Source organism: Falco rusticolus, chromosome 3, assembly GCF_015220075.1.
Source record: "Falco rusticolus isolate bFalRus1 chromosome 3, bFalRus1.pri, whole genome shotgun sequence".
NCBI classification, from domain to species: Eukaryota; Metazoa; Chordata; class Aves; order Falconiformes; family Falconidae; genus Falco; species Falco rusticolus.
The window spans coordinates 11,058,042-11,083,416 of NC_051189.1; the positions used below are offsets into that span (position 1 = coordinate 11,058,042).

General features: G+C 44.8%; 1 protein-coding gene and 1 long non-coding RNA gene across 2 annotated transcripts in view; one reads left to right on the forward strand and one right to left on the reverse strand.

The window, feature by feature from the left end:
• Positions 1 to 13,647: 13,647 nt before the first annotated feature.
• On the reverse strand, positions 13,648 to 16,806 carry LOC119144342. The gene is made up of 2 exons (XR_005103095.1): positions 16,696 to 16,806; positions 13,648 to 15,105 (listed from the first exon to the last, which is right to left on the reverse strand). It is a non-coding gene; the product is annotated as an uncharacterized LOC119144342 (long non-coding RNA).
• ANKH (ANKH inorganic pyrophosphate transport regulator) overlaps positions 16,142 to 25,375 on the forward strand; it is a 113,634-nt gene continuing 104,400 nt past the window's right edge. Inside the window, exon 1 of the mRNA XM_037379573.1 lies at positions 16,142 to 16,887. Within this exon, the coding sequence (XP_037235470.1) occupies positions 16,792 to 16,887 (96 nt within the window). The 5' untranslated portion in view covers positions 16,142 to 16,791. The remainder of the gene's footprint in view (positions 16,888 to 25,375) is intronic.

Consider the following 25,375-nt stretch of genomic DNA (forward strand, 5'->3'; position numbering starts at 1 on the left):
CCAAGCCTGTCAAGGTGGTAGCATCAGCCACCTAGATTTTAACCCCTGCCTGGCTGTTTCCTTCCTAAAGAACATAGTTAGGCAACAATGCAAGGACTTCCTGTGTTTTAAAATTAGTATTTGCACGGTCTGATGGAAATGTAATGATGGGTCTTTGCTTCTGGTAATTGTGGGTTACACTGTCACAGCAGTTTTGCAAGGGACAAAGACAGTGGATGGTAGATGGGGAGGATGTGGCCACCCCATTAGAAAACCAGGCAGTGGGAAGCTGTCCGCTTGACTGAGGGTGCTTCCAGAAGCAGTGATAAACTTCTGAGATTCACCATAGAGCCCAGTTTATTTCCCTCACAGAATTGGCAGGTATGAAGTGCCATCCTCATCCTCTCCCCAACCAATTTTCCTCCCATGGTAGAGTAAGAACTTGCTGATTAAGAACAGAAATAAAAATAAAGCCAGATTTTGAATGTAGGTTTAATGCCCCACTACAAACAGAAAGGTGTGACTGCACCCTTGATGATTAACACAGCTAGACTCCCTTATCTGGATCATCACCAGGGTGAAGCATCAACCTCAGAAAGGTGATTCAGCCCCTCTCAGTCATATCTTGAAACTGCAAATCTCCTGCTTTCTGAGGAGAAGGGTAAAACAATTTTCATCCAAAGACAGGCCTCTCAGGAGGATAGAAGTTGATCTACCATGTTGATACCACAGCCACACCCTGGCTATATTCTCTTCCAAATTGCTTTTAAATCTGAGTGCCAGTGGCACATGACATATTTTGGCACAGATGCCTCCTGGAACAGTGCTGTTTCAAAAAAACACCTTGATAATGCTGAAATTTTCTGACCAGAATATTTAAAGGATCCTGAGAGAGCTAAGCACCCAACTTGCAATTAATCCTCTTATTCTGTTAGTAGGGCATTCATTAGCCTAGGTGTTTGCTGCCACTGGAATAAAGGGAAAGAAGCCAACACATACAAGACACCCTAAAATCTATTATCATTTGCCATCACCTACATCAATGTGATGCTATCTTGTCATAGAATAACCCCACGGCCTTGCACTATTAAAGAGCCTTTTCTGGCAGCATACATAGAATCCAGATTTCATAACTGTAAAATGGCACATTGGATTTTAGCTGCAGATAAAAGCACAACACAATTCTTTGACAATTTAGCTCACGATGATTATTAGTATAGGCTACTTTTCAGACTTCTAAAAAAAGGAACCAATTTTCCTGTCCTACTCGATTTGTATTATATCTGCCATCTAAAAAGAAGACATTTCTACATTGTTTTTATTTTGCTGAGAGATAAGCAACAAATGGCATAATCCTTATAATGCTACAGTTGTTTTTATAATTACTGCCATGTTTTTGCCATCTCTTGCATTTTGTTGTTGAATATTTCAATGAATGCTGTCTTCAGTCAGCATCTGGGGCAGGAAGTCAAAAATCACCCTGCTTCATTAGTGAGAATTCTCCTATGGCCATTACCTATCCATCTCATTCCTTGAGCTGACGGGGTCCCCATCCCTAGAAAGATGGCCCAAAGTGTTGGGAATATGCAGTTGTTTATCCTGAACCCCTTGCCAAGCTGTTTGGCAGCTACGAAATAAATGGTCAGTGTGTTGTTTTTGTTAGAAATGGTAACTGGCAGAAGGATGAGCACCTCAACTTCATTCACTAACATTGCTTCAGCCCAAATTTTTTATACAGTTTCACAAAATAAGAGATAAGCACTCTGACAAGCTTCACTGATTGTTCTGAAGAACAGTTTTCCTCTCTACCATCGCAAGTGATACATGAAACAATGGCCACTCCTGTGATGATCACAGTTCGATCACGGTTCAGAGGTTTTCATGTGTTCATGGCTTCACTACAAGAGCAGGGGACATGATTAAGTGCAGACAGACTCCTGAAACTTGCCAGCTTGGTCAAAATCTCCAGAAGTTTTAAACAGCATTTATATTGTCTACACCAACCAATAAAGTAAAATCAAACCTGAAGCCTTCATATTCCTTTTCTAAAACTTCTTTTTCATGTGTTCATAAAATCCACCGGCTAGAGCACAAATGATCTTTTTATTTTGAGCACTTTTCACTGCTGGCAGGATGTCATCATGGGGGTGAATTGCAAAATAAAATGTAACTAATTAACTTTGACAGTGCATTTATTCGATGAAGTATCATCTTGCAAAGCACAGAGTCAGTTACAGGCTCCTGCAGCCAGACTGAAGAAAAGAAATCACTGTTAATCTGCTTAACTGCAAGGCCTCTCCAGGTCCCTCTGATCAGACTCTTTCTGATGCAGGCTGGTGGGATTCCAGCAGTGGTATCCCTATGCATAAAGCATGCAGGCAGCAAACCCTTGCTTCCTTCCTTGGTAAAACAGCAAATCGGTGTATCGATTAATATGAATTGATCCTGCTTAGAGTGTGGAAGTCTAAATAGGATGGAGTAATAGCAATCTGCAAAAGATTAAAAATGAGCATCACATTTAATTCTCTATTGAATTAATTGATATTCACAAAGCATTTTCAGCAACTAGCAAATCTCAGATTATCTACCTTTGAAAAAGCAGCGTCAAGGGAACAGTCCTGTCCTGGGGCCCTGCCTGGAGGTTTGGCTCCCCAGGGCTGAAGGCCAGCACAGCTGCAGGCTGTCCATCACTAATGAATGCATTACATTTCACTCTGCACCCAGAAAAATTACTATTTTCACTTATTATGAAATGTGAAATAAATAAATTACTCTTGGCATATGCCAACTTGCAACAAGGGATCTGCTGAACTAGAACCAGGTGCTGAAAAAGGGCACAGGCAGCTTAATAACCTCACAAGCCAAAGAACAAACCTAGAAAACCCACCACTGCACAAACTGCAGCTGGCAGAGGAGCACTATGTCTGACCGGCTGAAGCTCGCTGTGTGCAGGATGGCCTCGGGCTGAAAGAAAACTGGCAATGAAGTATGCAATTGCACTCATCCACCTACCCTGAATTTAGCTGCTGCAGTCCCTTTGCTGCGTATCTGAGGTCATATTGCACATATCTGCATTAAACCCCAGATGGATATTGCCTATTCTTCCCCAAATCCCATACCTGTTTGCTCTGGAAGCATGACAAGCTTGCCCTGAGAAATGGCAGTAACTGTGGACTTTCTTTGTACAGTACAAAATGTTTACAGACCTCACTTAGACCAAGTTTCCACTAACTCATCAGTTTTGGGGGCCACTTTTGTGACTGTGAAGAAGGACTTCCATTTTCCGAAACTACAGAGGAACGTGCCTCGGGGAAGCACCTCTGTGTCCTGTCCACTGGACTCCACTATCTTTAAACAAAAGGTATCGCCTGCTTTACTGCAGAAGTGACTGGGAAATGCAGGGCTTTCTGACGCTTTACAAGCAACAACTAGACGGAAAAAAAACTTGGAATAGCTTCAGCACTTAAAGGACAACACCAGGTCAAATGTCCTCATGGCAGTTTTAACAGCCCACGGTGTTTCCTGGATGAATGAACAATTTCATGGACTTGAAAGACCACACCTCTTGTGTTCACCCATATCCTGGAAAGTTTACCATCTTTGGTCCAGACAGCCACAAGAGGTCAAGCCTCCAGTCATAGCCAGGGCTGCAACCAAAATTGGAAGATTACTACCATTAACAGTTATCACAGAATTTCCCATATGCTACATTAGCAAACTGAACTAGAAATGTATTTAGCTTTCATCAAATCAAGTTTGGCCTCGACATGAAACAAATTTAACTATGAAAAAGAGAAGCTCTTTTTGAAATACTTTATAGCTGGTTATGCTGCAAAAACACTGACACCATCAAGATAACTGCTGGTCATAGCAGAATCAAGCCTTAACTTAATATTAACAAAACAAAAGCATCCCTCAGGGGGAAACTTGTAAACATCTTCATTTGTATTTTGTCATTCAACAATTGAACAGAAACCACAGTTAATCTGTGCTATTGCTTAAATACCAGAAGTACCAGAAGGAATTCAATTCTATACATATGTAATAATAAAAATAAAATATTCTGGGTGGGGTTTTTTTTGTTTACTCCTGCATTCCAGAGATGTCTGGGTGTGCATGAGGGATAATGAAATGTTAGGAAGAGTATCAAGATTTGTTCAATGAATTATGGTAGGATTGGAAGTGTCAGACCTATTGAAAAATACACAAAAAAGTTCAGTCAAGTTTCAGATGGAGCTTCAATAAAGACTTTTTCCTTTAATCCGGCATCCCTGCATGACCTTACCAGTTCAACATCCACATCTGGAAGAAGTGGGAACCCCATCAGATGGAGTGGTTTGGTATGTGTTAGTAAACACTGAAAACAAAACCAAGAGTTTGCAGTCAGTTAATAGAGAACTGGTTATCAGCTTCAACTTACTTGCTATTGACAAGGAAATCTTAAATACATGTTATTTTTTTACAGAAGTACTGCTTGATAGAATAACAAAATAAAGATCCATTTCTGAAAAATGACATAGTTAGAGTGTTAAGGGTGGTTGTAAGAAGGAAAAACTCAGAAAATATATCTCAGCTCTGCCTCTTCAGAGCATTTGCACACCCGTATCTCCAATGACCTCAATGATAATATGTTCTGTACATAAAGAGTCCAGGATCAATCATTTAAAAATATAAATTAAAAATAATAAAAGTTAAAGGTAAGTTCTGTAGTCAAGCAGCTAGTCTGACTGAGAATTACCTATACAAACACAAATACCAAACCTTCATAATGTTCCTCCCAATAGCTAAACTAGCCTCCATTGAGCTGTATCATCAGCTAGAATCCAAAAACAGATTCTGGGCATCTGACCATTATGATCAAGTGATCAGCCCCAAATTTAACATTGAGTATAACCGCTTCTCATCAACCTAGAAGCTCAGCACAAAGCTCCCAGAGATATTTTTCTGTCACATTAGAGCTATCAAACAGTGAAGAACTGCTGTTCCATAGTGCAGCACACCCCTTGCCCAGTTTAGTCCTTATTTTCATGTCCAGGAGAAATGCTCAAAACCTAGCAAATCTATGCGACAAAAGCACAGGAAGAAACACTCACTCTGCTCATCCTGATCCTCGCTGATGCCACCAGATCCCCCTCCAGCAGCAGGACACTAACACACAGTGACAGAGGAATCCCACAGCTCTGCATTGCTTTCCTCCACTGATGCTAATTCACACACAGAGAAATTACTGCAGCATGGTAACTATTAAGTGAATAATTAAAATGTCGCATGCATTACAAAAATGTATGATAAAATAAGATAAAAAGAGTGATTTTTCTACGCTAAAACTCAGAAGTTGAGTATAAAAACTAGGATACCCCCCAGCGGAAACAAGCAGCAATTGCTGGCTTGGTGACAGGTCTTAATTTGTCACAGAGCAGCACAGTGATGTGTTCACTCCCATGCTACAAAAGCAATTATTTTTGCAAAAAACCCAAATCACTTTATCTTCTGGAGCTATACAAATAATTAAGATTCAACTACATTTGTCAAAATACATAAGTACAGCACTCTACAACATTTAAGACTGTGCATTATTCACAGTTTCAGTTCAGTGCACATAACAGAACCTTGTCACTTTGCCCAAAGGTTATTTGAACCCCCAGGAACTCAAGAAGATCACATGGCAGGAACCTGGGGCTAGCAAATTACCTCATAGCATTTGCAACATCTTCCACAACCAAAGGCCTGAGTTAAAAGAAATTGTTTGGGCAGTTGGCACGCTGTGGAACAAAGAATGCTTACACTTAACAGGGAGATTAATCTTTAGGCAAATAGCACTGATTCTAACTTTGTATTCCCAGGGCTTCATGTAAGCCAAACAATGTTCATGGGGTTTTTTTCCTAAATGCCTTTCATCTGCACTAATGGGTCATAGGGGTCCATTACACCTTTATGAAAACCTAACTTACATTTTCCAATGGCTTTTGTGTAAGTTAATAAGTAGAGATAAAATATCTGATAAAATGAAAAAAATAGGCACTGTCTTTTTTTTTCCTCTATTTTATTGGCCAATAAAACTTTCAGGCTCAAGGCATAGTTGTTACAGGTCATATTTAGCATGAACAAGTGTTTCCTAAGCACATGAGACAGTCTGCCACTTGTGTCCTTACTTGACACTATTTAAGCCATCTGACCGTCTTCAACTAATTTTTGCCAGAGGAGAAAAAGTCTCAGAAAATGTTCTGAGCTCTCCAAGGATCAGCAATTAGGCATTTGGGGATTGTAAGAGCATCTGAGAAACCAAATTTTACCTGGGCATTCAAAAATGACAAACAGCCTCCTGCTTGCAAGAAAACCAGACTTTACTGGGAAAACACAGACTTGGAAAAACCTTAAAAAAATAACAGCAGATGAGACTGACATCTTTCAGAGACTGGCAAAAGTCCTGACCGAGTCTACCACCATCTACGCTGAGTAGCCAGAAAGGTATTCCTCCTTCTGGTGGGACCAGGCCGAGGGAGATCAGACTCAGCAGATCGCAGGTGAAGGGGAGGTAAATCTGTTGCCTTTGATAGGTATTTGCTTTTGAGGACTTCACTGTCTAAGCCATCTGGGAAGAGAGGCCTCCATACAATTCGGGTACCAAACCCTGGTGCCTGGGACATCTGCTGCCTGTACTGATCAACAGCCATCCTTGCTAACTGCATTCACCGCTGGCTATTCGTTACAGCAACCCCTGCAGTGACAAACAGCTCTTTCATCAGGAGACTGAGGGCAGATATTGTCCTCCCAGAATCTGTATTTCAAAACACGGAACCTTCACATGGAATCTTTTCCTGTCCTTTAACAAACAAGGAAAAAAAACTTCCCACAACCAACAAAACCCTACCATTTTAAACTGCAGACTACAGCAAGCACCACAACTTCCTTCAGCAAATTTACATCTATTCTTCTCAGTAGGGCTGATCTTAAACAGCAAAGTCCCAATCCACTACCCACGACCAAAGCAAGCCTGGCCCCCCGCAGATGCTTTCACACATGTTCTTGCACAGATGCCCACAAATGACTTTCCCTACATCCCTGTGAGATGCTGCTCCCCTGCCCTGCCAAGTCTCAGGCCTTAAGCCTTATCATCTGCTGAGGTTCAGCTCCCAGACCCTGAGAGGCAATGCCATTACATCCAGTAAAGGACAGAGCCTTTGAGGAAAACCAAAGATTTACCCTGGTGTTCTGCTCTTAAATTCACAGCCCATTAGACCAGTACCTCCTAAAGAAGAAGCAAAGCAGCACAGCACAGGCTGTTTTCACTGCGGAGCTCCACCTGCACAGGCAGAAGATGAGGTTAGCCCTCTGCCGTCACTGCAGCTGACCCAACAAGCCCTGCCATAACTGTGAGGCTTGATTTGGCTCCCCCATGCTCCCTTCTGCCACTTCCAGCAGGTCCCCATTCCCCTGCACCCAAAGCAGAGTGCTTGCTCTCCGGGAAGTTCTCTGGTGCCACAGGGCGGGATGCATCCGGCCAGTCTGATCCAGCTGCCGAACTGCAAGAGGGGGCCACCCCCAGCCCCCTTCCATGGCAACAAGGGTTTCCCAAACACACTAAGCCCAGCCTTACACATGTGGTTTATTACCTCCTTTTGCCTGCTTTTCCCACCAATCCATAGCATGGCTGCTGGATGGAGGACGAATAAAAATCTGTCCTGCACTTTCAAAGATGAAAGCCCTGTCCAGTCTCCTAAAAGATGCTGGCATGTCAGAAAGAGCAATGCAAGACCGAAAGGGGACAGCGGGTCTCCTCCTCTTTCTTGCTCCCTCATACCTGCCAGGATAGGGCAATTTGAACCACCCTCTTCTAGACGAGGCCTTGGCAGCTCAGACTTGTTAATTCTGGTTGGAGGAGCTCTGATTCACAGAACTTACTTCATATTGTGGTACTTTGAACGACGAGTGCGATGTGGTTTGGATGTGAGGGAGATCGATTACCTCTATGGGATTTTATTCATCAAATCAGTCTTTGAGCAAGATTGCCCCAGGTCTAATGCAGTTCTACTCAAAGTATTTATTTATTTCTGGAAGGCTTTTTTTCTAGAAAGGAAAAGAAAAATGTGATCAACTGCTGAATACATTGGTGGATCTGGAGATTGTCTACACCAAATCCCCTGTGGTTCATCACAAACTGAGACAACATGCTTGTTTTAGTAAGGAACCCATTCAGCACACAATTTTGAGTAGTAACTGACTAGATCAACTCTGTTTTATTCCATTGGATATGACAGATCTTTCTTGCAATTTAAGATAATAACATGTTAATCTGAATTCCCATAGGCAGAAAAGACTATGCCATAGTGCTCTTTTTTTAGGCTTATTTTAGCACAATGTGGTTCAGCTAATGAGTCTCATTCCACCCGCATGCAAGAAACAATTATTTGACTATATCCAGATACAAATACACCTGGTTTGGACAGTAAGTATAAATCTGGAGTCTGAGGGGATTATTAAACTGATTGCACTGTACCTGAAAAATAAGAAAACAATTGAAAAGTTTGATAACCTTACTCAAAACATTTAGGTTTTCATATCCTAGGAAAAATGTGAATCCTGTTAATAAAATCTCTACAAGGGAAAACAAAGGGATTTTGAGAGAATCACACCTAGAATATTTCATGTCCACATGCAAATGACAGTCAGTACTGTTCCTGGTCTCTTCTGTCCCTTCATAATCCTATTTAGAAACCAGAGGAAAAAAAGAGCAAAAGTTTTGGGAGAAAGAAAAATGTCAATAGGTATGTCATTCAGCATCCTTCATGAAATAAAAGAAGATTTCTACCCTCCTTTAACAGGTTCACAGGTGCTCTCATACCAGATTTGAATGTAAGTGCAAGGAAGTACTTGAGATTTTTTTAAATCTCAAACTCATCTGTATATGACAGAATGCCTTCGATCAAAATAGCAAAAGTTATCACTGAGAGATCTTCTGCTGAAATTTATGGGCTACTAAGCAATTCCAGTATTAAAGGATCATGCAAATTGAATTCTCTTTCATCTTTCCATCCCTACTTCCTTCTCAGAGCATCTGACCATCTTGCCTTTTTGTGTAGTTATAAATACTATAGAAAGAGAAATTTTTGTATTGCTGGACTTAATTGCTTTTAGATTTTGTCATTTATTTTTAATCAATCTACCAACTGCCTTCATTTGGATAGGCCAATACTGACTTGGTCTCTCTAACAAGGGAACAAAAATTGAACAGACTTCCTTCAGTTATCCAGAATCTATCCTTCCTTTATTAGAAGAGATTAACATCTTGCAGGGACAGAGAGAGATGATCAAGGGCCAATCCATTTTTCAGGGGCAAGCATTTTGAAGTCATGTAGGATACTAACTAGGTTGTGAGAACAGCTTATATTCTTCTATCAGTTACACAGGCTGCTTTTTTTTTTTTGCTTTTTTTTTATTTTTTTTTTTCCTGAGAATCCAAAATACCCAGGCTTTGGAGGAAGTGTTTTCAACTTTCAGCTGAAGCTGGTTCTTTTCTAGTTCTTTTAGTTCCTTGTAAGTGAAGACGATGATACAATTTTATCTATAAAAGAACAATAAATGTCTGAAACCTTGGATAAGGGCATTATCCATACACAAATAACAGTCTATACTTGGTTTTAAAGTTCTGCTTGTTCTCTAAATACTTATAAACTAACTAAACAGATTAGACTCCCTATGAACCAATTATTTTTCTTTTTTTCTTCATTTAGGTTCAGCAGAAAAAACTTGAGTAAATCAGAAGATGCAAAAGGGTCAGTGACAGGTCTGAGATAGATGTCTCTCTCTGCCTAACCTGCACAAGCCATTTGCTTCCCTCAGTTTTGCCTATCTGTAAAATAGGGGCATTTCTTGCCCGTGGTACTTCTGGTATTGCAGCTCGTATCACTAGGACAACTCTGATTTCTAAAGCGCTTTGAGTCTAGCAGGGAGCAAGAGCAATGAAAGTGTTGAAAAGTGGTTTTATGTAGTTTCATAAATTGGCTGCCCTGGTACCTTAACATTTCCTTGTATCCTCTTGAATAACATCCTTATCATAAATTTACAGAACGCTCATTCAAAAAAGGAAATATTTCTTAAAAGCTCACAGTGGAGAGAAACCTGGAAAGGGAGGAGAGAGAGCACCTTAGATGAGGAGAGACAAGGAGAAGGCAGCAGAGGTGAGAAGCTGAGGGACTGGCCTGAAGTGTACGAAGGAACGGCACAAACAGTAGAGGACCTTAGAAACCTTGTGGGGGATTGGTGGCCATGCTGGGGCGAGGCGTGCTAACTACTTATTGAAGTTAACTTGGTATGTGATGGTAAAAGACCTTGTTGCAGCTGGCTAGTTTTGAGAGTGCTGTGGCATTCATCTACACCAATAACGTTCTAAGGCAGTAGTTCCTAATGCTTAGAGCAGAGATGCCAAATGTACGTAAAAACAATCGATTCCGATTTCCAGGCAAATCAAAACTTATTAAGCATATAAATACATTTTATCTTATTAATGAGAAATAAAATTCTGGAGAATATTTTAAATTATTACTTGTACTTCTTTCAGGATGACTGAATGCATATGTTATAATCATTAAATAAACTGCAACTTAGAAATTGGGGGGTAGGTAGGGTGGGTGAGAGTGCAGTGTAAGCCCTACACACAACACAAAATCTCTCCGTGCTGAGGTAACACAACACTTGTATATGTTTGCTTTGATGATGAGAATGCTTCTTTCCCTCTGATCATGAAACAACGCCAGAGCCTCGGGCCTGATGTGAGGACAATGCATCCCCCTCTGCAGCATACAAGGTTCATAAGCAGTCAAGTCCCTCAGGACCGCAGACGCCATGCTACAAGCACTTGAAAGAGAGGTCTTCAACTCAGGCAGAGCCTGGTCCAGTCGGCCTCCTGCAAGGCAGTATTTACATTTATGCAACTCCAGCACTGATGAAGGAGCTGTTGGGATGAATCTCCTAAAAAATGGCACAGTGTCACCTGAGTGAGTGGAGCTGCAGTTCAGCATCACCACCTCTCCCTGCCCGCAGCTTGAAAGCAGCTGCTCCCACCAGCTGCATCATTTTAGAGCTGCTACAGGCCCTGGGTTGCCTCAGAAACAGAAGACAACAGTTTTGGACTTGGAACACAAGCCTGAAAGACAAAAAAGGTTACTGAGTCCAGGACCACAAGTCATACATACAGCTGGGATTACCCGAGGCCATGAGCTTGAGCGAGTGGTGGAGCAAGCATGGCTATGAAGATGGGAGGGTAAAGAGCCAACACTCCCAGATGCCCTGTGACAGAAGGGATGTTGAAGACTGGTCCCCTGCTGCAGGTGACCAAAGACAGCACTTTGATTCTCACCTGAAAAGTGAGTCAAGCACTTCTGAGTGACCTGGATCTCCTTGTGCCACTGAAACCTGACATTCTTTTTATCTTGGTCTATTAAGCATTAATAGGAAGCTTCACTGCTTCATCATCTGGGGAACAGTTTTGCCTGAAGCTGCCAGTGCGTCAGTGCTAGCCAAAAAAGACCAGACATGGGTTTCCTGCAGGGGCACCATCCTTATCACACTTGACAAGCCAGCTGTGGCCGCAGCAGACTGGCCTTAGGGAGGGGACACAAGTCAATTGTAAAGACCATTTTTATTCTTCCTACAGAGCTGTGGCTAAATTGGAATTGGATTAGTTGGACACTTGTCTGACTGATAACCCCAATTCCTTTGGCTGTTTTCTGATCTTTTAATTCAGCTCTACCCATTCACAGAATAAAATATTATATAAGCATACAGACTTTTCCTGCAGCATTTCTGTAGTCTTTCCAGTTACGAACTGTGATAGCCTAGAAGTCATGGCCAGCCACACAGCCCAAGAACACAGTGCCCCTTAATCCTAAGGATGATGCATGAGGAGTAAAACAAAGAGTTCCAACAGCCCTTTGAGATGAAGGCTTTCTGCACAACCCACAGTGATTGTAGCGACATAGGCCTAGTTTACACCTAGGAAGAGAAAATGTGCGTACAGCTCTCCTTTGCCCTGCAGCAAAAGAAGAGGCTGAGCATACATCTTTCCTAGGAACACGCTTTCTGCAGAACTGGGGTCCCAGGGAAAGAAGGGAACCTTCAGTTGGGTCAGAAAGATTCCTTAAAATAGAGCTTTTGTCTAGCCAGTCCCCTAAAAATTTAATGGGTAGATGGTTTTTGTGTTTTATTCCTCAATACTGAATAGGAGTGAGTATTTTTTCCATTAAGTGCACAAGACCCACATTCTGAGCATTCCTGCAGTAACATTCAGTCATAGTTTGACAACATTTTCAGAGGAAAATCTTATTGTTTTAATCACCGTTGTATAAAGAACTGGAAATATGCATCAGGCCCAGTTCCAACTTAAAACTTACGTCTGCAAGAGGCAGCTGTTTTGGGGGTGGGGTGGGTGGGTGGGGGCAAGGGAATTATTTAAGATAGAAGCAGAATATGACTGTGGAGATGTCCTTCTACTTTGCCAGACAACAGATAGGGAAAGACAATTGTCCTTTGCTCTCTCCCAGCCCAAGGCCATTCAGAGACCAGAATCACTGGCCATTCTGTAGGCCAGGAAATCCAGTTCATCAGTTCTCTTACAGAACCGACTCAAAAATTTTATCCACTACTTTGAATTCCTTATACAATGAATGCTTCTCAAATGCTAGACTATAAGAAGATAAAAATAAATCCTGTGTAGAAGATAAGGTTTGGAAGACAGGCAGCAGCTCCAAAAAGCAGAGGTGACGGCTAAATAGCCACTTGGGGATGGAAAGACCAATCACAGTGATTAAAAAAAATAATTCAAAGAACAAAAACAAACCCAAAACCCCCCCAAGATCTTTGTCTTGTGGGTAATTAGCAGTAGCCTCAACAAGGAAATAGAGGCTCCTTTCTGAAGCAAGGCAATACCACAGCAGGGTCCTCTCAAGATGCCCATCATGTAGTTGTGGTGAGGGGCCTCCTTTAAGCTCAGGAAAGGACTGGGACTCTTAACACATCATCAAGCTCAGATGCTGATCTGTATGTTGGCTTTCTGACTGCATGAGTAAAGCTAACATGCACTAATCTGATACGATCTGCTGCTGGCGACACCTTCAGACTTTGACCATGTTGCTTAAGTAGCAATTACAGACACATTTTGTTACCAGGCACAAGGGGGTTTTCTGATACATTTCACCATTTATACTATAACATATTACAGCTCTGTACTTGATTTACATGGACTTCTCCAGTGAGATGCTCCATTCGAGATACTCCTGGACCAGATCATTTCTCTACCAAAAGCAGAGAGATTATGGCTAATTATTTCCTGCTGTCCTTTCTGTGTCTTTTTTTATTCCATTAAACAAACAGACAGTGTTTGGTATATGAGTAAGAAATGTAGTATAACAGAAAATATGCTAGAAAGGAAATGATTACTAATCACTGCTTTTTGCCCAAGACAGCTAAAATGACCTATTTCCTCAGCTCATCAGCTGAGCAAACTACTGACTTCAAGATGTGAGAAACCATTCTTGTTCTGTGGTTCCAAACATAATTTTGTTTCTGTAAGGAATTCATGGAGAAAATATGACCTGGGTTGAAAAAGCAGCACACAAGAACTACATTCATTCCATAAACAGGAGACATGAATGGGAAGCAAACAGACAAATCTAAAGCATAGCCTACAGTTTATTAAGTAAGTTTAATGATTTTAATACAGGGGACTCAAGAGAGCGTCAGTTAGGTTAACGTTTGCCCAAGACATTCCAGTACACGATAGGAAGTAAAATGTAAACTACTCTTAAAATAAACTGTGCTATTGCTTTGGGCAGCAGGATGAGAAAAAGTTAATCAGATGAAAACTAATTACAGATGTAAGGGGCCTGATTCTTCACCTACTGGAGTTCAAAAGTATGAACTACCTTATGAACACATAAGAAATCCCTACATGGGTATGCTTCTCTTTTACCCCATTAAACTACTCGCGTGTCTCAGTTTTTCCAGGACTGAACATAACTTTCTGACAATGTAATTAATCACTATGTATGCTTTATAGGTAGCACTGTGAGCCACATGCTCAATGTCCAAATGTTTTGATTCGGGAAGCTTAAATTTTGTGGTGGCTTGTTTTTGCCAGGAGTGAAAGGAGGTAGCCCTCAAACATGAACCCACCTGAAAATTTCAAATAGAAAGTTAAAACCGTGTCTTTACAAGTGGCTTTGGGGCTTCACTTTTACTTTTCTCTGACTCAAGAACAACACTAAAGGTTTCTTTCCCATAAAAAAAATAAATTATCCCTCTAAACTGACACAAAATAGTGACACTTCACCAAGAAAATATGCAAAAATGCAGAGCTGTAAGTAATATTCTTCCATAATTTCAGCTACAAGTTGTTCTCAGATCCATGACAAGGAGGAATGACCTCACACTCCCCACCCCCCCACCCCCACCCCCCGTGAAATCCAGTCCTATTGGGAGGAAATTAGTTACTGGCTATTAGTTATCTATAACTAAATACAGTCTCAGGAAGACAGAATTTAATATTGAATTAACACTTTGAAATATATCCAGCCTTGTCATCAAAAGCCATGAGACTTGCTTCAAAGAGAGTGACATACTACGCAGATCTTCTACAACTTACACATAAGCATACGCACAGGCTGTATCTAAATTGGCAGGTAATCCAGCTCAATGCAAGCGAACAAGTAAAACAAGGCAGCTGGCATAAGGCCCCTGCATCTTTATGAGAGTTTTTGCTTCAGTCCAACTTCAGTCTGGTTGGTTGGAACCTGAATTGTGGATGTGGTGTGAAGCTGTCCAGTGGACCAACCACTGGTCCATCTGGAGATGGTTAGATCTTCCTTAGGGTGATGAAAATTCAGTGCTTTTAATTCAAAGACACGCTTAGGCATTCACAAACAAGCCTTCCTTCCCTCTTCTCAGTTCATTGTCCTCTTCTGCCTTGCACTGCTCTGCTCTATCGTCCCCAGGAGACCATGCCCATGGCATCTGAAGTCAGCTACAGGATGAAGGCAGGTTTGCAGTCCTGTAAGCATTTGAGTTTGCTCCTGTGTGCCCACAAGGAAGGCTTGTACCAGCTTAAGGGCTACTAGGTGAGTCTAACTCCAGCTGTAGGAGGGAAAAAACCTCCAGTGAGCTGGGGCTGACCTTGCCGAGTCACCTTGGGAGCCAGGGGCTCTCCCACTCCAACCCCACCCCACAGTCTGTCCTCTGCCTGTCTGGGATTTTCAGACCTCACCTCCCGTCGACTCTCCAAAATACATGGAATGGCTCTTGGTCACAGGAGCATTTTAGTACAGGAGTCTTTGGGTGAGGAAGGCTGCCCGCCACTCCTCCGCTATCCACTGCTGCTCTCAGAACCAGATACAGGTAGTACCTGATTCCTCACAGGGCTTCCACCTTCCTGAACTACGTGTCAGCCCCCCTTGAAGGTGGCAAGGTGAAGGTGACACCACAGACCTACACGTCCCAGAGAAACTCGGCTGCAACAAAACCCTGAAACTCCCACGGCGAGTTTGAAAACGTTGAGAAACTCCCGCAACGCGTTCAGAAGGGGGCTGCTTGCCCTTCCTCCCCCCACCCCTCGGGCTGACAGAGCCCCGCGGGTGCCGGGGCCGTGGGTACGAAGGTCCCCAGCGCTCCCCGCCGGCGGGAGCCTCCTGCGCGCTGCCCCGGCGCCACAAGCACGTTCCCTCGCCCGGGGCTCGGCAGGGACCCGGAGGAGCGAAGAGGCTGCGCGGGCAGACGTTCGCCATCACTTTATGTCAGGTGCTTGAGCAGAAGACAAGCCGCGGGTCAGACATCTCGGTTAGCGCCCCGTTCAGGACCCGCACCCCGGTGCAGCTCCGCGAGCGCCCCTGCACGAGGCCCGAGCCCCCGGCCCGGAAGAGCCCCCGCGCCCCCGGCCGCCGCAGGTGGGCGAGGGGCGCTCAGGCGCCCGGCGGGACCCGGGGCGGGGGGCTCGGACAGGTGCCCGGCCCGGCCCGGCCGCCGCCCCTCGGCCCCTCGGGGCGCAGCGCGGCCGCTCCGGCGTGAGGAGGAGCCGCTCGGTGCCGCTCTTTCCCCCGCCGCCGCCGCCGCCGCCGCCGCCGCCCGCCGGCCCGTCTGCCGAGCGTGTGTCAAACCCACGTGCTCCGGCAGCCCGCGCCGGGGAGCGGCGCCCAGCGGCCGGGCCCCGCCGCACCGCCGCCGGCCTCGCCCCGCACGGGGACCTCCGCCGGCGGCCGGCCCCGCACCGCGGCCCCGCGGCCTGCACCGGCCCCGCGGCGGGGAGGAGGGCGGTGTTTTCCTGCGCGGCGCCGCCGGCGAGCGTCAGGCGGGGGGGAGGCCCCGGCCCGGCCCTTCCCCTGGCCCCCGCGCCCCGAGGATGGCAGCGCTGCCCGCACGAGTGGCTGGCGGCGGTGTCCCTCCTCTTTTTTTTTCCGGCGGCAGCGGCGGCGGCGGATCATTGTTGTGTGGGAGGAGGGCGGCGGGGATGGACTTGATCTGCCGGGTCTCCTGCTAAGGCGGCAGCACAGCGCGCCCCGCCGCCCAGCCAGCACCCGCCAGGGCCGAGCCGCGCCGGGCAGGGAGGGACCAGCCCCCCGCCCGCTCCCCCTGCTGCTTTATTTTTAGGGGGCTCCACCGCTCCTCTCCCTCGCCCTTATCCCCCCCCACCCCCCTCCCCGCTCGCACACACGCACAGGGACACGCACGCACCCTCCTCCTTTGCCCTTTCATCCTTCCCCCCCGCCGTCCTCCCGCGCCGTCTCCTGCCGCGGCAGATGCGCCGGGGGTCACCGCGCAGCTGGGACTATGGTGAAATTTCCAGCGCTCACTAACTACTGGCCCCTGATCCGGTTCCTGGTCCCTCTCGGCATCACCAACATCGCGATCGACTTCGGGGAGCAGGTAAGGCAGCGCCTCCCCCGGGGGTGACCCTCGCCCGCCCTTCCGCAGGGCCGTACCGGCGGGGCTCGGCGCCTCCGCGGGGAAGGGAAGGGGAGGCGGACCGGGCTGTGCCGGGCCGGGCCCCGCCGTCCTCCCCCGACGCATCGCGGCGGGCGGGGACGGCGGCCCCTGCGCCGTTGGGGGCGGCGGCCGGCCGGTGCCGCCGTGCGTGCCCCGGCGGCTGGAGAGCGCGGGCTGCTCCGCACCCCCGCTGGGCACCCGGGACGGGGGTCGGCGGGGTCGGGGTCGGTTTTTCTCTCCTCCCCCCCCCCCCCCCTTGTATTTCATGATTATATAATCTGAAATTACATAATGCACTCGCCGGGGGCTGGTTGTTTCCCCCGCTGACACGGCTGCTCAGGTGCGGCAGCCCCTAGCGCAGTGCAGCGCCGCTCGGCGGCGGCGGCGGCTCGGCCCCGGGACCCGGCGAGCTGGGGGGCGCGGGGAGCCAGGCCCGGCTGCCGCCGCCCGCTGCCCAGGGCCGCCGCGGCCCCCCCGCCCGCGCCCCCGCCCCGCGCCGCTGCCGCTCCCGCTGCCGCTGCCGCAGCGGCTCGGCCCCCCCCGCCCCGCCGCCAGCAGCCCCCGCCGCCGCTGTCCCGGTGGGAGGGCGGCAGCGCGGGGGGCTCCGGGCAGGTGAGCCTCTGCGCCCCCTCCTCCGCCCGTGTGTTGTGAGCCGGCAGCCCGCGGTGATGGGCACAGGGCAGCAGGTCGGGGCACAGCGAGAGGAGCGGCTGCCGCCACACTCCAGCCGTGAACGGATCGCTGCGCTCGGCCGTGCTCAAATTCTCCAGCGGGGCTGGTGACCTCAGGCTGTCCCCGCGCTGGGGCAGCGAGAAAACACCCCGGCGTGCCCTGACGGGCCGGCCGGCTCCCTCGCACGCAGCCCTGCTGCTTCGCCCCCGTAATCCCCACTTGCGTTTGCACTGAAAACATGTTTTGTGCTTGACGTACTCATTCCTCCGCTGCCCGAGCTTTCCACCCAGGGTGCTTGTTTGCCACAGCACTGTGGGGTGGGGAAATACCTGCTCTCTTGTTTCAGTATTTATGACAGGTAGAGCCCAGGTCTCATGTCAGGCTGCACTATATAGAGCCTATCATTACATTTTTAGTAGAACAGTATACACTAATACTTACAAGCGTTAAGCTGGGCAGCCACGTCAAGTATTGCACCTCAAATAGCTTTTATCCTTGTCCTGAGTCGCTCCGTTTTGCTGAGAAGCTCCTGTTTTCTAAGCAGGATAGGCACTTGTTCCCATGCTCCTTGAGCAAATCTACCAGAAAATTAGTGGGTACCTTCACCGTTTGTAAAGAAGAAAGTGATAGGAAAAATATTACAGTGGGAAAAAAAATAGCTAACATTAATAAAATGTTTGTCATGCCTGTGTCTGTTAATCGCATTTTGCTTCCTTGTCTTTCAAATTTAAATAAACCACGATACTAAAAAAATGCAATTCCATCCTTGTCTAACGACTACATACTTTCCTGCTAACTCGGTGTTCTATAAATTGTACTTGGGGGGGGGGGGGAACTAGAGATAGAAATGACAAGGGAAAAGGTGATTTAAATGCTAATAACTGTACCACGTTAATAACATACAGCAGAAGTCAAATTGAAAGCAGTTCTCTCAGCAAACTGAGACAGGTGCATGTGTACAATTTGCTTCATACAAGGTTAGCTTGATTCAAAATCAATGTCAACCCATAATAAACATCCCCCTGGCTTCAGTGTGCTCTGGACCAGGATTTCAAAAATTAGCAAGCAAGAGGTTACAGCTTTATAAGTGAGGGCCTTCTGGCTGGCTGGGTACTGGTGACACAGTAGGGATGTTAACATGTGGATGATACATGTAAGCACTTATCTAAGCAACTTTGACAGTGTTAGGGACAAAATATGTCAGAAAATGTGTTTTATTTGATAGCTGTCATGGGATTTGGGATTGGCCGTCCAGGAGAGTTGGAGTTATCCCCTGTCTCAGATGGCAGCCTGAGGAGGTGTTTAATTGAAAAGGGAGAAATCTAGTGAGCAAGGAGACTCCTGCAGAAAACCCCAGCCCAGGAGTGGAAGCTGGAAGGATGTTTTTTGTACCAGCCTAGCAAGAGACTTAACCTGCCTGGAAATCAGGAAACTGAGGCAGGGACGAAGTTACTCCAGGTCTGAAGAGATCCTCTTACAGAAAAAAGGACAGGGATTTTATTTTCCTGTATATAATAAATGAACTTTTTTATGCTTATAGGACATTACTGTTGCACTCCTGTGGCTGGAAATATGCTGACTGGCTGAGCCAGTCACCTTTCTGCTCTACAAAATGGTAATAATTTTAATGACAGGGCTGAATTGAAGCAACATAGAATGGGTGTGCCAGCTCTGAATAGGCTGCCATACCTCCTTCTGTGAATGTATGTGGCAGATAAAAAAAGATTTCTAAGAATGATAAGGGAAGTAAAATTTGCATGAAGTAATGTTACCTGCTCTGGACAATACTGTAAAAGAGACATCAGAACTGTAGGTCAGAAGTGAGAGATGACTGTAAATAATTAGGGAGAGAATGGACCTTGCCTGACCAGGGAAGAAAAGATGTCTAAGAAATGCTGTAAGTCATAAATCCTTTTGATGTGTCATGTTCATACATTGTTCTGTCAGGCGAGGAGAGTATTTGGAAGCAGAATGTTCAAAGCAGAGCCTTTTTAACAAAACCTAGTACCATTAGGTACCTGATATTGAAAAGTGAGAAACAAAGAGAATCTCACTCTTTTTTTTTTTTTTTTTTTTTTCTTTCTTTCTTTTTACCTTGAGAGGCTTTTCTGGGTGTTGAATAGTTTCATTCAATGGTAAACATCACTAGGAAATTGCCAGGTCCTTGATATGTGGCTGTCTCTAGATTTCTTGCTACTTCAAGGGAAATTTATAGTAAGGTTAGAGAATATTTCCAGAACATAGTTCATGACTGGCCCATACCATTGCCCCATACAAGATGTTTGCTACGACAAGTGTGTTTACTTTGTAGGAAGTAAAAAGTGCAGGAGCAACGCTCATAAGAACTAATAAGCTGAGCTTCTGCAGTCACTTCCAGAGCTGCTATAGCCGGTGAAGAGCCTCCTGTTGACCCTTGGATCCTAATCCACTAACGCTTTAGGACAAGGCTATATTAGAGAGTTACTCCAACCTAGTGAGCTAACCTCATCAGTTCACCTCATGAAATCTTCTTAGACAAAGACCTGACACCACCCCACCCCTAAAAAAGGTACTCTTGATGCATAGACAGGTAAGTTCCCAGAAGATTTGAGAAATAAACCATTTCTAACTTTCCATGATTTACTTCTGCAACCGGTTTCCCTTACAATTTATTTACAGTACTACATAGCTTTTATGAAATAAAATACTATATAGCTTTTTTCTTAGCGTAAGGCCTTCAAGAATATAGTCCTAAATATTTTGGCTGAACGTTCCTTCTCCACACAAATACGTGTCTGTGTGTGAGTGTGTGTGTGTGCATGCATGTATTCAATTATTTTTCTCTAGCTGTATGCACACACACACGAATATACACAACAGAGCTTCTTCATCCCAAGAGCTTAACACCGCCAGAAGAGAGATTCTCCCTTTGCAGTCTGCTGGTGAGAGCATTCGACTCTCAGCATCTTATCCTGAGATTCACAATAATTAGTGTTTTAGTTAGAGCTCAGCTGTGGGGGGGGCAGAGTTTGCATTAAAAAATCCCAGCTCCTGTGAAAAATGCTGTTGGAAGTACTTGCTTGGAAATAAACTGCTCCTGTGTGGTGGAGCACAACACAACCTCAACTCACTCAGTAAATAATACCACCATTACCCTTTGTGTCACCACCCACATCAGTTTTCTTTTTAACAGTTTCAGAGCTGCTCACATACGTTGTGGTGGCCTGATTTGTAATGTATGTGTACATTTGCATTAGCCTTAGTATAAAGGGAGAAGACTGAGGTGCGCGTTAGTTCAGTAACTTTCTCAGGAGCGCAGAACCAGCCCTAGGCAGTGTTAAATACATTTTGCAAATGTCACTGGTAACTCTGCTGCTCACAAGGCCAGGCAGAGAGCAATATATTGAACTCGGGGCCAGTCTGCAGTAGTCCCTCAATTATCAGCGGCAACAGTGGGAGGGTTTTTTTTTCTGGCTATCACATACCCAGCCCCTGAATCATTTCTTTCAATTGCTGGCCTTTGCTGTTGGTTGGGCAGTTTTATGTGCCAACGTAACCGTTAAGTATACAGACGTAATGTTGTTCAGTGGCTTGTGGGGCCTTGGAAACTAAAATTGAGCAAGCAGAGTCCTGCTGCCGCTTTCTCTTGAGGTCACTCACAAGCTCTGGTCCTGCAGAAAAATGGCCGTACATCGCGCATAGAGTAGTGGTTGGGATCAAATAGGCGAGCTGTAAAGGAAGCGCTAAACATTTTGGATTCTGAGTTATTCTGCAATAATTGCTTGAAAAACAAACTTTTTTTCTTGTATTTGAATGTTTTCTGGTTTTGCTTAATAAAAAAAAGTGTTGCCAGAAAAGGAGAACAAGTCATGAATAATGTATCAAAAAGAATTAGTGAGCTTATTGTCTGCCCATGCCGTTTGCAAACTTAGTAGGGGGTTAAACATTCTGATTGATGCTTTCTGAAGCTCGTTTTTGGGGTAGGTGTTATTGTCTGGACGTTCAGAACAAGCAATGGGAGAGGTCACATTCCCAGCTGTTCACCGGGGATGTGGGCCAAGTTGTGTAACCTTTCTGTGGCACCGTTCCCCTGCCTTTGAAGTGTGCCTAGGCACCTACCTGTGTGTCACAGGGGTGTAAGGAAAATTCATGTGTCAGAAGCGCCGCGAGATGAAAGGTGCTATATGAGTGCAAAGTACTCCTGTTAGTGCTGTTGTGAGAGGTCAGGGACTCATTTAAGTCACGTAGGACTTAAATACCATATAAACAAGAAAGCTAATAAGGTCTTATAACTGGTGTAGACCATGACTGTGTTATTACCACAAACATATTATTAGTAGGGTACGGTGATGGAAATGCCCTATTTTTTAAAATGAATGTGAACTACACAGCATTTTAAATTAATTTTAGATGAACTTGTGTTGAAGAAGCAAACATCTACAGAGTATACTATGAACAGAATATTTTTAATTTTTTAATTATTATTATATTTTTTTTTTAGTTTTCCATGGTAACATTTTGAAGGAATTCATTTCTCCTGCAGGATTCACAAGCCAAATAGTCTTGTGGCTAGGGAAGATCGGTGAAGTGCATCTAACTTCCCGGTTTGGAGTGAGAAAATCCAAGTGAGAGACCTTGTATGAAGGATCAAAACCCAAACCACACACACCTGAAGCAGTAATTTTCAGAATTTGTACCTCAGTACTGAATTCAGAGAGGTTCTTCCAAGCAGCGCAGCTCTCCTTACTTTTGCATGCCAGCCTGAACCCTACAGCCTTAACTCCTAAATAGTCGTCTGCCAAGCACTGGAGGTTTTCAAGCCAGTGCTAAGTGGTCTGTAGACCACACAGACGATTCTTGGGACTACACGAGTGATTAATTAGGCTTATATGTCTACATTAGTTGCAGCGCGCATTAGTTACCAGGCATTGCATTCACCGGTCATGCAGAGCATTTGGTGGAGTTTCACAGCAAGGAGAACAGAGGCACATACTCCTCGCAGCTAAAACAATATGTATTTGCATTTTATAGCACATAAGGTACCAAATGAACAGGTTATGGAGAGCAGTGGGGCTGTCACCGCTGAAGACTGCAGATGATACTAGAAATTATGAGAATGAACCTACAAACAAGGTGTCCATCCCCTGCAGTGCTCCATGTCGCCATAGTGTAAAATACATAATCTACAGCTAGGAGCTGTGTTATGCTTCATTTGTCAGTACCTTCTCTTTTTTCATCCTACCCTCTCCTTTCTTCCCAAAACCCTCCGGTTCCCTGCTTCCCGTTCACATTGCTTCCCACCTCCCATGGCTGTGTCACCTTGGCTCTGAGGACTTGTCTGGACTTTTCATACCCTTCGCTGTTAAGAACTGGGAGGTTTTGTACTTGATGCTACCCATGAAGCATGCTGAAGCAGTTGGCTAGCTGTATAGCTGCAGAGAGCCTGTTTCCAAGGAGGGAGGGAGGGAGAAACAACCCCTTGCAGCACCAACTAGCCACTTACTTGTTTCTGAAGTAGTTTAATTCATCCCAAACCTGTGAATTCAGATATTTGCCCACCAGGTTGCTGGAAAGTAAAACTTTCAGGTCTGTGGGCTAGAAACAGTTCTCCCTACCAGAAGAGTAACCGATGGAGTGGGAGACCTGTGTACGTTTACCACTTTGCCAAGCAGTCCCAAGTCCTAGTCTCTGGGGTGGAGAGCCTTCTCTGGAGATACTCCAGTCACAATATCACTGGATATTCACTGAAAAAGCATTATGGGGTGGCCAAATACTTCTGGTGCGTATTTCAGAGATGGGAGAATTGGCTTCTCCTCCGTGCCAGTGAAAATCTAGTAGACTAAGACAGCATCAGAAAGAAGGGATAAAAATACCCTGAGCCTATGTTAAAACATGGGTTGAAAACTGAAGTTCTGAGAGGGGTTTGAACCACTTTCTGCTTCATGGAGAGAAATCCCCAAAGTAAAACTTTTGGGTTTGAGTTCAACAGACCATTTGATTTGTTTCAGGGGGTTTCTTGTTCATTTTTCTTTTGGTTTCATTTTCACAAAACCCAGAAAGCTGATCTCTCTTCGCATTTGATTCGGTCTGAACCGATTTATCTTTAATCTTCGATCATTTTGCTGCTGCACAGAGAATGTGGTTTTATACAGAGGCTTAGATGACATGACCAATCTTATGACCATTTGAAGACAAGTGACTTTTTATATGCAAAGAAGGCATGTACGCAAGGCTCCAGCTCTGAAAGTGCAGATTCTAGCTGTTAATTGACTTCCTATCTTGATCGTAGGCAAGAAATTTGTCTCTTTCTTTATGTGAGTTTTGTCGGTTCTAAAGTAGTGATGTGTTTTACAAGGCATTTACAAAGTTTAGTCCTTCATGTTTGTAAAACATGGATGTAAGTTGCTGTATAAATAGAAAATTTAAATATATCTGCCAGCTCATGCAGAAACCTCCGTGCATAAAATTGAGCAATTCCAAACAGCTTTTGCTTTGTAGCTACTTTGAGAAATCTGTGATGTTTTTAAGTAACATATCTATTACTGCTGAGCTCAGTTCCAGTGAAAATGGCATATCAGAACATGTGTTTCTTAGAAAAAATTATGGAAAATTTGTCATGAGCTTAGATTTCAACAAACTAATCTAACTAACTATTGGTGCCTCATCCTATTTGTACCTGGGAAACCTGTGGATTTGGGGGAGAGGGAAACAGGAGTGTTAATATGCGATTAGATCATCAGATTACACTTCCTTCTGCTTGCTTGATTTTCTACTGACATGGTATTGCTGTAGCTATGGTTTTAGACACTGCTGCTGCCTTTTCAGATAACCATTAGCCAGGGAATTAAAAAAGAACCACTGTAAGAACAGGAGACCTAAATGACCCATGAACTTCGGTGTCTGAAACAGTAAAGCTCTGCTGTTCTCCTGTCTTCTGTCTCCTCTATGATATCGTTTCTCTTTCAGAATTCCCACAGAACTTTGCTACCTTGCTTTGGAGTATGTCCGCATATGCAGTTTTTCTGGATTAATTCCTTTTTGATGTAGTGCAGAATAAAAGTGCCTGCATGAAACATTAACTAAGAATAATTGCAGGTGTAAACACGCGTTTTTTTCCAAAGAGGGATGAAGTGCAGCATTTTTATTTGCAAAACCACAGTTGATTTCTGTAGCCTTTTCAAGAGCATTCTAGGAAAGGACAAAGGAAAAATACTGGAGAGTTAAGACCAGTTTATTAAAAAATAAGTGCTGCAGTGGCATGAAGTCTCAAGTGCCAATTCATTAGTAGCTGTTTGCAAGAGGTTATTACTGCAGCTTCTGGGAGTTGTTTTTCCTCAAGATGATGCAAAAAAGTCACTGTTTCTGATTTGGCAGGAGTGTTACTGTTGGAGAAAGGGTGGTCACTGTTGTCCAGAATGCTCAGTTTGCTTTACTGATGTAGTAGTTCAGCAAGAGTTCAGCTTTTAGCGTGGGAAGCAAACAAACTGCAAGACGCAACTTATTTTCAAGTGATTTGCTTCACATAGCTTTTTTTGCAATGCTGTTGGATTGCTAAGGCAGTTGTTTCCAACCTTTTTCAATTTGCAGAGCTCAGAAAATTTTCCAGTGGAGATGCAGAGAAAATTCACATCTGTACAAGCTGGAGAGCTTATTTATGTTTACATGTTTTTTTAGTTACCTGTCTCCTACTGCTTGTAAATATTCCTTAAAGCAGAGGGTTCTGTGGGGCTGAAAGCTCACCTCACCAAAGCATGTGCCAGCACATTTGCTGACAGAT